The sequence below is a fragment of the Alexandromys fortis genome, unplaced genomic scaffold (genome assembly GCF_014885135.2).
Source record: "Alexandromys fortis isolate MF-2015 unplaced genomic scaffold, M_Fortis_MF-2015_v1.1 scaffold_139, whole genome shotgun sequence".
NCBI lineage: Eukaryota > Metazoa > Chordata > Mammalia > Rodentia > Cricetidae > Alexandromys > Alexandromys fortis.
In genome coordinates, this window is record NW_026068020.1 from 2,585,703 (window position 1) to 2,600,578 (window position 14,876).

Sequence of the window (14,876 nt, forward strand, 5' to 3'; positions counted from 1 at the left end):
CCTTCTGTCTAGTCTCTTGGCCCAAGGAGGAGTTCCATATTGAAGACTGGGCACCAGACATGGGATGTTGCTATCCACATTCAGAGACACACTCTTAACTGTGATAGTAACACCCATAAGTTCGTTTCCATGGGCATTCTAAATCCCGTTAAGTTGACAACAGAGATTAATCATCACACGTACCTTCAGGTAAGACCAGTGAGGGTTGTGAATGGCCTGGGACAAGGATAAAACCCTGCAGTATGAAGACCATATTAAATGCCCACTGTGTCAGCATTTGGGATGATAAAAAAAACAGATTGCTTTCTGTCCCTCCGCTGTGAGAAGAAAGAGCTAAGAAGGTAACAGAGACAGTCGGGTGGCTTCTTACAAACTGACTCTCATCGACAACGAAGGAGGATGGGGTCTGGAGAGATGGCTCTAGTTAGGAGCTCTTACTGCCCTTGCAGAGGACCTGGGTTTACTTCCCAGCACCCATAGACTATCTCACAGTCACCCACAACTCCAGTTTTGAGGGACCCAGTGCGCTCTTTTGACTTCCGTGGACACCAGGCACACACATGGTGCCCATATACACATGCAGGCAAAACACAAATGAGCATAAAATAAATAATAAAATAATCCAAAGTGATTTTTCAAACTGCAGAAGGGGCAGGAGAGCTGACCCCTTGGTAGCTCCCAGGTTTCCTACCCAGCCTAGTCACTGTCCTGGGGTACAGGAAGCATTTACGGTGGAGAATCATCATCACTGAATGAGAACGATCATGTCTGGAAACTGTATTTGAAGGTAAAATGTGCCAAGATCACATGACAGCACATTAGCTTGAAATATAGATCTAAAGTTCAGCATGTTGGAACTGCTTTGACCTTGCATTAGAGTGGCATGTTCTGTCGTCATAAGAGACCCAGAGCTGTCGTGCCTGTCAAGGTTTGAGGGGCTTTTCTCACCCACACAGAACCAGCAACTGAGCTGATAGAATTTGAAATACGAAACCTAAAACTACGGTGCTCTGACCCAAATCTGTCTCATTTTTTTTTTATGATTGTGCATGTGAATTTTGTCAGAAGAATGCCCTGGTTTTTGCTTGAGAAGTGGCAGTGAGGAAAGAGCGCTCCCTGCCACACACAAGTGGTGGCAGGGTACAAGGAGGACAAATGAAGTTTAGTCACACCAACCAACAGAGTGCGAATCAAGAGTGAATGCTTGCTGTACCTACTCAGCCCGCGAAACCTGTAACTCCTTGGCATTATGTGATGGGCAGGTAACGCACAGGCCAGCAAACAGTGGAGAACAATGGAAAGTTCCTTCAGTGTAGGGCATGTGGCCCTTTTCCTTTAAGTTTTAGGTTGTGCACAGTGCTGTGTGTGATGGTGTCGTTTGTGGAATTAATTGGGGTGAGGTGGCTCTGCTGCAAGGCAGCGGGAGGGTCCAGAGGGTGCTGTGAGTACCTTCAGGGGAGTCACACCCTACTGTCTGGCTCTGGAGGCCTGTGTGCACCCTAAGTAGGCCATGAGCAATATTCGCACAACTCTGGGGAAATGCAAGGGTGGAGCGTGTGGGAGTTCACACTCCTTACCTGGAAGCACTGGGCTTGTTGGGTGGCAAAACAAGCTTGCTAAAGTCATCAGCAATAACTCAAGACAGGGGAACTGCAAAGTGCAGGGGCAAGAAGTGTGACCTCCCTGGCCTGGAGTAGAAGAGGCTACGAATTCAGATCCATGAACCAGCACCTTCATCTGTGTCCTCTGAAGATACATGCAGCTAGTCTTTTCCTGACCCGCCAGCCAGCTCCCAAATAATGACACAGAGACGTTTTATTAATTTTGAAAACTTGGTCTATAGCTAGGGATTGTTTTACCTAGCTCATAACTTAAATTGACCCATTTGTGTTCATCTACGTTCTACCACATGGCTTTTACCTCTACCCCATTCTGTGTGTCTGCCTCATTCCTTATCTGGTTGACTTCTCTGCCTCTCTTCTTCCCAGAGTCCTCTTTGTCCCTGGAAGTCCCCCCAAACCTCTTCAAAGCTACTGACCATTCAACTTTTATTATACCAATCACAGCAATATATTTTCACACAGTGTACAAATATCCCACAGTTTACACACACACACACACACACACACACACACACACACACACACACGCCAGGTTCTCACCGCTCATCTACCTGGCATTTGCCCTCCCAACTCAATGCTGTGCGAGCTTTGCCTGCAAGAACCCAAGAACCTAGGGCTAAGCTTCCCTCTTTTCAAAACAATCTCCAACCGCTAGTCTGAGCTGAGAACAGCAGGGTAATGGCCAGAAAGCTTTCATCAGAGAAGCACAGGGCTGTGACTACGTGTGCAATACACTTATATGACCCTAGCCAAGTAAAGATTCGTGGAAAATAAGTGACCTTAGGATTAGGATGGCAGATGTAAACTTCCTGGAGGAAAATTCTACAATATTTGTCCAAAGGAGTGATGTGTCGGTTGCTTAGAACTGCAGCCAAAGGAGAGTAACTCAATTGACGCTGAAGGCTTCTTATCAAAGAAAGAAATGCATTTCGAGGGGCAGCAGAAGCTCCCACTGTGTTTTACCCTCCAATGAGAAGCTCATATAACTGCCAATTATGTCATTACTGCATGGAAAGCTGGACCCTATTATGTCATGGGAATGTCTAGTGTTCTCTCGCTTTCAAATCACCAGGATTAGAAGTTTGCCAAACCAGTCTCACAACGGTTTTTGCACTTGAGAACCTGATCTGTATTGTAGAAATCAAAACAGTCCTCTAGTTTTGCTTTTATGTCCATGCCTCAAACACCTGTTGCATAGGAAGCTGTGCACTGGTTTCAGACAGAGAAGGAGACCTATGTGAGATGGCGTCCTTGCCTGGAGGGTGCCTCAGCTCGAAGCAGTGAAGCAAGCACACTGACAGTCCAGAAAGAGATTCCCATAAAAGGGAAAGCGCCCCCTCCCCTGCCCTGCAGCACCCCATGCCTGTTTCAGCCAAAGCAGTGTCCCAAGGGCCAAACCCCGCCTCTGCGCCCCTGTCCTTAGGCCAAGTCCAAGGTCTGTACAGAGTTCAGCTCTGGGGCCTTCCCAGGCTCTTCCTCTAGGCTTGATACTTTCTCTCTGTGTGTGTCTGTTGGATCTCTCGCTTTCCACCCTGCCCTCTCCTGCATTCGCACATCCATGTGTGTGTGTTTGTGTCCAGTGTTTTCACACTAACTTGGAGGAACTTTCCACAGCTCAGAGTTTCCATTTGCATCTCCGTCTTCTATTATGGCTCTGTGGCACCACTGTGCACCTTCCCTGAAATCCTCTCTTCCTCCTCCTGCTGCTGCTGCTGCTGCTCCCCCCACACCGTCCTACTGTTTCTAATCCTGCTCCTGATCCCCCTCCTTCCTTCCTCTTTCTCCTCCTGATGCTGCTCCATCTCCTGCTCTCCACTTCCTCCTCCCCCACCCTTTGTTCCTATCTCTCTTCCTCCTCCTGTTTATCCTCCTCCCCCTGCTGTTCCTTCTACTCTTTCTCCCCCCCCCATTCTCTTCTTCTATCTTCTCTCCTCCTCTTCTCTGACCCCCATTGTTCTGTGGCCATTGGTGGTGCTGACCATTGCTATAAATGATTTGAGTTGATTCCCATATGTGCTTGGGTTTGGTGTAGTTGCTGTTGCAGGGTTTTCTTTCTTCCTTTCTGAGAAGTTCAGGGACTGAGTCCTCAAGTATGGGCTCCTCAAATAAAACCAGAAGAGTACTGCATCCCAGAAGATGCACTCACTGCAGCGCAGCAACAAAGAACCTGGGGAAAGCAAGAGGGCAGAACCACTCCAAAAGGCTAGACTCATTGGAAGACAACCCAAGGTCAAGATGAAGCTGAATCTCTCCTCCCCTGCCACTGGCTGTCAGAGACTTGCTGAAGCATTGAAGTGGATGAAGAACAAAAGCTTTGTACGTCCTGTGAGAAGCGCATGGCCGCAGGAGTGGCTGCTGATGTTGTGGGTGTAGTGGAAGGGTTGTGTTGTCTAGATCGGTGGTGGGAATGAAAAGCATGGTTTGCCCATGAAGCAGAGCAGCTTGACCCATGGCAGAGTGTCCCTGATATTGAGCAAGGGGCATTTCTGTTATAGACCAAGAAAAACTGGACAGAGGAATTGCAAGTCTTTTCGCAGATGCATCGCGGATGCCAGTCTAAGCATTCCCAAGTTGGTTGTTGTAAAAAATTAGATTAAATTCAAAGAGAGAGAGAGAGGAGGCTATTCCTCGACAGACACTACAGTGTCTCATCCATTACAAGCTAAAAGAGCTAACAGAACCCGAAAGCTTTTTAATCTCTACAAAAAAAGGGTGATGTTCATCAATCTCCTGTCACAAAGCCCTTAAAGAAGCTAAGAAGCACAGCACCAAAGCACTCAAGATTCAGCATCTTGTTGCTCCACCTGTCCTACAGCACAAAGGCAGATGTGTTGCTCTGAAGAATTGGTGCACTAAGGAAAACAAGAGGAGGCTGCAGAATGTGCTAAATTTTTGACCAAGAGAATGAAGGAAGCAGAAAATCACCAGGAACAGTTTGCCAAGGGACATAGGATATCCTCACTGGGAGTTTCTACTGCTAAGTCTGAGTCTAGCCAAAAAAATGAATCTTTTGAGTAACAATTAAATAATCTTACTTAAAAAATAATCAAAACAGACTGAAATGGCTGAAATGCCAAGAAAGCGAAAACGCTGACTAAAAGCCTTCAGTACTTCAGAGAAGATGTGAACAGATGAATGGAGCAAGGAAGTGGTGAGAAAGCCGGCAGCCTGAAGAACAGATCCCGATCTGTACAAGTGTTGTACAGATAGAGGGAGAGAGCGCCGAACTGAAATTTTAGAAATGAAACCTCAATTAAAAATAAATGTTGGACAGTACGATCAATGGACTAGATCAAGCTAAAGAGAGACTTTCTGGGTTGGAAGACAAGACTCGGGACTCATTCTTCTCCAACAGCAGTAAAGAAACAAACAAACAAAACCGAAACCTAAGCATGACCACAGCATACAAGCAAGGCTCTGGATCCTAAGCTGGAGAACAAAAGCAAGCATCCATGACATAGAAGCCGAGATAAAAATGAAAGGCTCCAGAACCCATATTAAGAAAAGAAAGAAAAAAAAAGAGGCAAGCCCAGAGACGGGTGTTAGAGACAGGAGGATCCCTGGCATGTAGAGTTGTGGAAGAGAGAAGAGGACCTGACACACACATGCAGCTGTCATCCCCTGCCATTTTACAAAGGAACTAAAAACACACTGTAGGAAAGACAGCCTCTTCAAATAGTGCTAAGAGAACTGGACACCACATGTAGAATGGCTTTCATAAGGAAAACAAATAGCCGGGCATCATGATACAAGCCTTGAGGCAGAGGCAGGCAGATCTCTATGAGTTGGGGAGGCCAGCCTGGTCTACATAGAGAGCTCCAGGACCCAGAGCTGCAAAGCAAGGCCCTGTCTCAAAAAGACAAGCAAACGAAGGAAAAAGAATGTGGACAATAAATGCTGGTGAGGTTGTTGGGGGAAAAGGAACCTTTCTCACACTGCCAGTAGGGTATAAATTAGTGCCTTCACTGTAGCTATTAGTGTGGGATCCTCAAAAGCTGATTTAAAGAGAATCATCCGGCTACACCAACCTGAGGCATGCATCTGAAGGGTTCTAAGTCTTACTACAGGGATCCCTGCGTGTCCATGCATCTGAAGGGTTCTAAGTCATCTTACTACAGGGATCCCTGCACGTCCATGCTCACTGAGGCACCCTTCCCAGCAGGGGAGATAAGAACAAACCAAGGTGTCCATAGACACATGATTAGATAAAGAAAACGTGTCCTTCTACCAAAAGCAATATATAGATTCAATGCAATCCCCATCAAAATCCCATCAAAATTCTTCACAGATCTGGAGAAGACAATAATCAACTTTATATGGAAAAACAAAAAACCCAGGATAGCCAAAACAATCTTATACAATAAAGGAACGTCTGGAGGCATTACCATCCCTGACTTCAAACTCTATTACAGAGCTAGAGTATTGAAAACAGCTTGGTATTGGCATAAAAACAGAGAAGTCGACCAATGGAACTGTATAGAAGACCCTGACTTTAATCCACAAACCTATGAGCACCTGATTTTCGATAAAGGAGCTAAAAGTATACAATGGAAAAAAGAGCATCTTCAACAAATTGTGCTGGCAAAACTGGATGTCAATCTGTAGAAGAATGAAAATAGATCCATGTCTGTCACCATGCACAAACACTTATTGGGTGGAAGAAGAATATAAAACATAAATGCCTAGCCCACAGATGAACAAATACTACACTGTCCTTTACCCATGGAAAGGAACGAGGCACCAACATCGGCTACAAGGATGTATCAAGCGAGGGACGCTAGACACAAGAACCACATTTCAGAGGGTCTCACACATAAGAAACTCTAGTTAGATCCCAGGCAGTCTCTGACCCTAGATGAGCGCTGTGCTCTGCTTGGCCAAGGTGGGACCCCTCCTCCACAGGCTTTTCCTAGGCTACTGAGACCTCAAGAACAATGGCAATGGGTTTTTGATCCTACTGCACGTATTGGCTTTGTGGGAGCCTAGGCAGTTTGGATGCTCACCTTATGAGACCTGGATGGAGGAGGGTGGTCCTTGGACTTCCCACAGGGCAGAGAACCCTGATTGCTCTTTGGGCTGACGAGGGAGGGGGACTTGATTGGGGGAGGGGGAGGGAAAGGGGAGGCAGAGGTGGGGAAGAGACAGAAATCTTTAATAAATGAAAAAAAGGGAAAAAAGAAAAAGAAAACGTGGTCCATATACACAGTAGAGTTTTATTTAACCACAAACAACAATTGTGTGCCCTTGGCAGGTACACAGATGGGACAGGTCATCATGGAATGCAGAATAAGCCAGACGTAAAACATGAGTGTTATACGTTTTCTCTGATGTGCAGAAATTAGATTTCAAGGTGTATAGGTGGATTGGATTAAGGGGCCAGAAGGAGGGGAAAGAGAGAACAAAAGAGGGTGACTGGGGTGATTATAGGAAAGTAACACACAGGTGAGGGAGGGACCGGAGGGAAAGAAGCTGGGGACATGGATTAGAGTGCCATCCTCTAATTGGACACAGATTGGACTTCTGCCCATGAGCACCAGCTGTCGCTGCTGCTGGCTTTGTTGTGTTTGACACTTCCCTTGCAGAATTTTCGCTTATGCCTGGGTATCTCCAACCAAGGGTAGGGAAATGGCCAACCCTGGTATAACGGTGCCATCAGCGGGCTTCTCAGCCAATGAGTTTTACTTTAATATGGGACTAAAGTAATCTGACCCAGCAGTCAGATTAGCGGCTTCTCCCACACTGAGCCCTGGTAATTCTGGAAGCAAATTCTATTCTGGCACTGCAAAGCAGGTGGCTTCCTTACCTGCCTGACTAGGAGCATCCTGAGCATCTGCGTGATGGCCTGAACTGCTTCCTTCAGGTGTCTTTGCTGGTGAGCAGAAACCTCATGGCATCTGCAGCCTAGGAAAAGCCTGTGGAGGAGGGGTCCCACCTTGGCCAAGCAGAGCACAGCGCTCATCTAGGGTCAGAGACTGCCTGGGATCTAACTAGAGTTTCTTATGTGTGAGACCCTCTGAAATGTGGTTCTTGTGTCTAGCGTCCCTCACTTGATACATCCTTGTAGCCGATGTTGGTGCCTCGTTCCTTACCATGGGTAAAGGACAGTGTAGTATTTGTTCATCTGTGGGCTAGGCATTTATGTTTTATATTCTTCTTCCACCCAATAAGTGTTTGTGATAGGCGGAAATGCCAGCTCCAGGACTAAGGGGCATCCCACTATTTTTGATCCTCTGTCTGCTGAGAAGTGGAGGATGCTCACAGGATGGAAAGCTCATGAGAGTGCGGGCAAATCCAGCCAGTGCAGGGGTGTAAAGCTGACTGCTATGGATTTCTGGAAGGGAGGAACCCGAGTCCAAAATTATCAGAAAGCATTTGCAGCCAGAAAGAGGGGGCAGGAGAAAGGAGTCAGTGGAAGGAAAGAACACGCCACTGTACACATAAGACAGCATCCTATGGGAGCAGCAGTGTCAGGAGCAAGGAAGTGGCCTGGGGACCAGGGCTGGAAGGGCTGTATGCAGTCTATACAGGCTGGTACTTCATCCTGTGGTTACAGAGCAAATGGGGAGCTTCAGGGCTCTGCAGGGCTTCAGTTGAAGAAAGTCTTAAGTTAATCAGTTCCTGCCTGAGTCCCTTCTGGCAGAACAGAGAGGGAGGCCCGAGGTCAGTGTACAAGCAAGAGTCCTCTCAGAAGGCTGAAACAAGGAGAGGGTACGATCCCTGGAATCAGAAGTGTCAGAACAGATGTAGTTAGGTGCCTGTTTGTCTATAGACAGTAGGAGGGGGAAGTAGTGGGGATCAGAGGCACAAAGGTCATGCAGTCTCCAGGGCATGTGGGCACAGTGTCTGGTGCCATTACAGAGCCCAACACTGGAACCCGGAAAAGGAAAGGCTGTCAGTTTTCCAGTGTCCAGGGACTCACAGCACCTCGGTGAAGAGATTCTCGTAAAACCTACAGTCCCCTCATCATGAAGGTGCTAAGAGCATGCAGGACATGCAGGAAGCTTTAGAGACGCTCGTGGGCACAGTGGCCAGCATGCTTCTTTTGGCCCTTTGTGACACTAACAAGAACCATGCATGGCATTTGTCACCAGAAACTACTGATGTGACAGAAACCCCAGATGCGAGCCTGCAAGGCTGGTTCTCACATTCAGGGCCAGAGGGGCTCAAAGCTGGGCTATGACTGTGCAGCTGGCAGCTGGCAGTATCCTGTCCTGGTGTATAGCACTGACAGAAGCAGCCAAGGGCAGCAGCATCTTTGGGCTTGGGCTTCAGAGTTCTCCAGACCCCGACTTCACCGGGGAAGAAGCCCAGTTTATTCCCAGTGAAGAAGAGGCTGTGGCTGATTCCCAGACTCAAAGGACAAGTGACAAGGGGAAGGAACAGCACTGGTACACACAGAAGCCCAGAAATGGCAAGGAGTGCAGTAAATCTCAGAGTGCAGAGAAGCTCAAACCCTGGCTATGGGGACAACAGGGGATACAGACAGGACCCGAGCTGAGAGCTCAGCCTTCAGACAGCAATGAGCAGGTCCTTATAAGGTGGGACCCAAACCAGGCCTGAGGGAAAGCCACCATGCAGAAACAGTGTGTGGGTGACAAATGTCTCAGTAGCCTGGACATCCAGGCCTCCAGTGCTGGTTGTGACACTCCCTGCTCAGATCATGTCCCGGGCGGGAGGGGCAGGACCTCCAGTCCCATCAACTACAGCTTGTGTGCCTTTCGCTGTCTGGTCTTAACAGATAAATTGTTCCTGTAATTCACAAGAATATTATTCTGCTGTGAACAGGAAGAAGACGAGGAATGGAAGATGTCACCAAGCCTTTTCCTTCAACTGATGGAGGAAGGAAATAGCTTATACAAAGGTCAGTCCAGGAGAATGCCTGTCTGCTGAGTGTGCCCATGCATGCTCCAGTGGGGGGCAGATCCCAGGTGCTCAATCACGGGAGGCAATGTTATGCGAATCCAGCCAAAACCAGTCCCTCTCCTGCTCCTCGTGCTTCCAGAAAGCATAGAGTCGTGGTGGCTACTGCCGTTTTAGTTTAAGAAAAGCAACCTGGGACAGAAAGGATATGTTTTAGCTCACTGTCTGTCATGAAGAGAATCAGGACAGAAACTCAAGTCAAGAGCCTGTAAGCAGGAATTGGAGCAAAGACCATGTAGGAACGCTGCTTACTGGCTTGCTCCCGATGGCTGGTTCACTTGCTTTCTTAGAGCGCTGCCTACCAGGGGTGGCACAGCCCACAGTAGCCTGGGCCCCTCCCACATTAATCTTTAGTCAAGACAGTGCCTCCATAGACTTGGCTATAGGCCAATATGATGGAAGCAATTTGTTTGGTTGATTGGTTTGGGGGTTTGTTTGGTTTTTCCAGACAGGGTTTTTCTGTGTAGTCCTGGCTGTTTTGGGACTCACTCTTATAGACCAGGCTGGCCTCGACTCACAGAGATCTGCCTGCCTCTGCCTCATGAATTCTGGAATTAAAGGCATGCACCATGACCACCCAGCAATGGAAGTACTTTTTAAACTAAGATTCCCTCTATCTTATGTTAATTTGGTAAATAATTAGCAATAATAATAATCTAATCAACACAATTATTTTTCATTGTAAATTTGATACAGCCCAAAAATTCACCTAGGAAAGTGTCTCAAAGAATTGTCTAGAAGAGGTCAGCCTGTAATCATGTCTGTATGGGATTGTCTAGATAAGGTCAGCCTGTGAGAGTGTCTTGGGGATTGTCTTGGGGATTGTCTTGACTGTTCATTGATATGGGAAGACCCAGCCCACTGTGGGAGGCATCATTCCTTGACTTGATCCCTGGACTGTATCAGAGTAAAGAGCTGGGTGACAGCAAGAAGGCATCATGGGAGATTCTTTCTCCCTGTTTTTGACGGTGGGTGTAATACAACTAGCCGGCTGAGCCCTTGCCTCAATGTCCCTGCAGTGATGGACTGTAGCCAGATCAACCTTCCTGCCCTACATGGTTTTACTGGTCAGGGTGTTTTTCACAGCAACAGAAATGAATCTAGAAAAACTGAGGAGAAAGACACACACACAGTGTGGGAGCATTCTGGAACTTTCTCCCGTTGTGCACTCCGCAGCTGACCACTCTCTGGCTTAGTGGCATGAAGAAAGGCCATCATCAAGGAAATGAATTCCATATGTACACATCTTGATCCCCTCAGACCAAGACCCGTCTAGTTCTGACAATTGTTTTGTCGGGGGCTCAACTCAATTAGCATAGCCAGAACCTGGCCGAGTGTGTGAACGCATGGGCTCTGACCTTTCAGATGTCTGTCGTAATTTGCCAGGACTGATATGCAGCTCCTTAGCGCTATTGCACCCTTGGGATAAATCTCAGCAGCAGATGATTGGCCAGCGTGGCCCTGGTCCCAAGCACTGTTGTGGAAATTCCTAGGAAATGAAATAAGGATGTAAAGAAGAAAGTTTTCAAACATCAGCTAATCGTGGACCTCCTTCCTAATCTGAGTCTGATCTGGACAACACGGGGTCAGATAGATGAATGGATTGATAGATGATAGATAGACAGACAGACAGGTGGACAGATGATAGACAGATGGACAAGTGATAGATAGACAGACAGGTAGATATGTATGTATTTAATATTGATTCAAGGTGTTTATCCCAGCAAACTGGATCATACCCTTAACAGCAATTCCACTATAGTTACAGGTCCACTGTGCTAACTATATCCTAGCAGGTGCGGTCTTACAAACCACTAGGGCGTGCAGGATGCTCTGGGAGAGGCCGAGGGACACTGTTAGCATATGACCCCTGAGTCCACGAGGAGGAGCCAACTAACATTCACCAGGTGCCCAGAACATGCAAAGACAATTTTTTTTGTGCCCGTGTCATTCAGTCTTCGTAGGAACCACGCAATGAACACAGTCCTTGTCCTAGTCAGGTGGGACCGTTGGGGAGCCTGCCATCTTAAAGTCTGAGTATTCACCCTAACATTGACTTGCAGTGGAGCAGAACAGTTGCCACTGAAAACATCACTCCGCTCACATATTCACTCGGCAAACTCTGATCGTCTCCACTGTGCTGGGTGTGACACTGATCTAGAGAGCCAAAAATGACGTCACCCACCAGCATGTCTGCAGGGCATCAGATGGGGAGGGTCCAAGCTGGGCAGTCAGGGCCTTCAGCAATCCACTCTGCAAGTCTAGGCCTGACTAGGGTTTCACTGGTGTGTGTGTGTGTGTGTGTGTGTGTGTGTGTGTGTGTACAAGGATGATAATGGACAAGACACTGCACTGCACCATCTTATCTCTTGTCCTTTTACCCCCATGCGTGCTGTGTGTTCATTGTCTCCCACCAGCCGTCAGGGTGGCTTCCACACAGAGAAGCTGAGGAATTCCACATTCATTTTCCCCCTCCCCTCTCCTGGGAGCCCTCAAGGCCCTCCCAACCATCATAGGCCTCCCCTGATCTCTGCTCGCCACCAGCCACACTCCTGCCTTCTCCTCTCCCCCTCACTATGGCGGCACCATCATCTGAGAGATCCTGAGCAGGACAGACTTCCAGGGTGTGTAGGACCACATGCACATATTTACCCTCAGAATTTGCCTGACTCCTCCACCCCGTCCCTTTTCAAACAGCTATGCAGAGCAAATGAGGGCAGCGGAAGAGATATTGGGGAAGGAAAGCCTCCCTCGTCACGCCAGGCTCTGAACTCTGAACATACAGGGAGCACACTATGCAGACCTGAGAGAGTGATGCATTTACAAGCTGAAGGAGCTCACAAGGCCACGCCTTCACCCCCCACACACACACCTCTCTTTCTCTAGCATGCCCAGCAGCTATGTGCCACCTACTCCCTTTGTGCAAAATGCTTGTCCCTTTGGGCCTTGTGCCAGGAAAAGCCTTCCTGGGGCCTCCACAGAGCGGCAGTCTCTGTCCCCACCTGTCCCCACCTTGCCCCTTAGCACTCAGCCCAGATGCCAAGCAATGGGCGTGTGGCTTCCTGCAGTGGGGCCCAAGCCTTGGAGGGCAAGATCTGTCACCTAGTTGCTGTGGAAGCAAGGCCTGGTCTGAGACTCATCAAATCGGCAGATTTATAATTAACACAGAATCTACTTCCTTCGCGAGTGAATGAACGTGGAAATGAATGCACCAGTCTGTGACCCAGAGCCAGATGGCGAAAGGGTTTCATCGTTGCTGTCTTTTAACACTATTGCAAGCACTGTGTATGTGCTTCTTTTTTGACAAAAAGCAAAAATGAATTTGGGGATAATTCAGCATTCCCATGGAAAGCCAGGTCTTTCAACCTGCGACATCCCGTCTTTACCACTACCTATTGGGCACAGCTGGTTTCCATGAAATCCAAGAAGCAGGGAGAAGCCGCAAGGGTCTTCTAGTTGGAGGCCTTGGCTGTCATCCTCCAGCTCTTCGGTAACTTAAATAGAAATCTCTTCATCTTCGAATCCTTCTCATGAAAACCAAAGGTTTGCCTTCTCAAATAATGTGTTAGCATTTTAATCACTAAGATTAACCCCCCTCTGCTCCCCCCCACCCCACGGCCCTCCCCTTCCCCTCCATGTGAAAGGGCCCTGGCCTGCTTTTCACAGTCTCAGGATAAAAAGCTCCTTCTGGCTGCGACAGAGTGGGGGCAACAAGTGCCCTCTGAGGGTCCCAAACTGCTTCCTGCATTTACAAATGCCCATGAAATTCCTGAAGGGATTGAACAGTGCCCTGTGCAGAAGTGTCATGAGAAAGCAGCACTTCGAAGGGAAAAATCAGCCCATTGAGACCTTGTAGAGGGGAGATCAGAGGGCTGCTTGTGAGGAACCGTCTAACAAAGCGTAGCTGCGGCTCCAGTGTGTGAATGGCCAACTGTGACCGGGCAGGAATACTCGCGGTGCCTGAAGTATTCCACGCTCCTATTCCGAACGTCTTGTTCTCAGAGTCTGGAGAACCTGAGAAGTGGGTCCCTGTGCATAGATAGCGAAGCGACTCTGCTCTCTGATGTCTTAATGCAAGCAGTAAACGTATGGTGGTTGAAAACTTAGCAGTCCTGCAAAGTGGAGGCGTGTCAGACAGTTAGCATGAATAGACGGCACTTTGTAACTCACTGAAACTCTCTTTGCTATTGTCAGGGGAAAATGGAAGGGGTTTTGTTTTGTTTTGTTTTGTTAACACAGAGAAAGAACCCAGTGAGTCAGGCATACCCATAATCCTATCATAAAATCTAGGTCAAGGCCAGTTGGACTATATAGTGAGACCTTGTTTCAAAACTGAAGTAGCTGTCAGCCCTACATTTAGTCTGTTCTACATTTTAGAATAATGTGTACAGCTTATTACAAATATTTCTATTTATTCTTTAATAATTTCATATATGTATACAATGCATTCTGATCATATCCCCCCCCCCCGGTTCTCCGTTCCCTTTTTCCCTAAACTCCCCTCAGCATGTCCCCTCCAACCTTCATGGTCTCTCGGTCTTTTCATCCTCTCCTGAGTCCAATCAATGCTTCCCACTTGTACATCCTGTGGGACCATCTACCAGAGCATGGGTGACCACAGCAGTAGTATTCCCCCAAAATGACTCCCTTGCTGCCAGAACAGCCATACACTGCCAGTAACTCTTTAGCTAGATGTAGGGCTTAATGAGCCCCTCTCCACCCATGCTGAAATGCTGATTAGCCTGATGGGTGCAGGTCATGTGCAGGTAAACATGGCCGCTGTGAGGTCATGGGTCCAGGGGCCATGGCACATCCAGAAGCCAGCATTTCCCAGCTCTCCTCCTCATCTTCCTGCTCGTACATTCTTTCTTCCCCCTTTCCCATAACGTTCCCTGAGCCTCGGTCAGACTGATAGAGATATCACCTGGTGCTTTTTCTGGGCACTTTGCCCAATAACAGCTGCCCATTTCAGACAGAAGCTTCTCTGACAAGGGTTAGGGCTAGCACTATGGGTACAGACATAAATGTTCAGAAGGCAGTCTGACACGTCCATTTATCAAGCCAACAGTAACAGGTTCCCCGCTATGATCTGGGACTTCCACAGCCATGGGTTTTGACCAGGTGTACAGTTCTAGGCATGGATTCCGTCCTGTGGAGCAGGCCTCAACAGCTCAGAAAGTGGCTGGTTGTCCCTCAGTGGTCACACCCCTGGTTCACCAGTGGGCACATCTGGCCGTGCAGCTTACAGAGTCCAGCTGTGGGTAAGACCATGTATGGCTTCCTTCCCCAGCAGCTGCACGGCATCTTCTAGCTCTATGAGCACTACCAGCATAG

The 14,876-nt window shown here is 48.0% G+C and overlaps 1 protein-coding gene across 3 annotated transcripts in view; it reads left to right on the plus strand.

Moving 5' to 3' along the window:
- Positions 1-14,876, plus strand: part of Iqca1 (IQ motif containing with AAA domain 1) — a 119,404-nt gene that overhangs the window by 57,937 nt on the left and 46,591 nt on the right. For all 3 annotated transcript variants that reach the window (XM_050163114.1, XM_050163113.1, XM_050163115.1), the window contains one exon: positions 9,408-9,483. In XM_050163114.1, the coding sequence (XP_050019071.1) occupies positions 9,408-9,483 (76 nt within the window). The remainder of the gene's footprint in view (positions 1-9,407; positions 9,484-14,876) is intronic.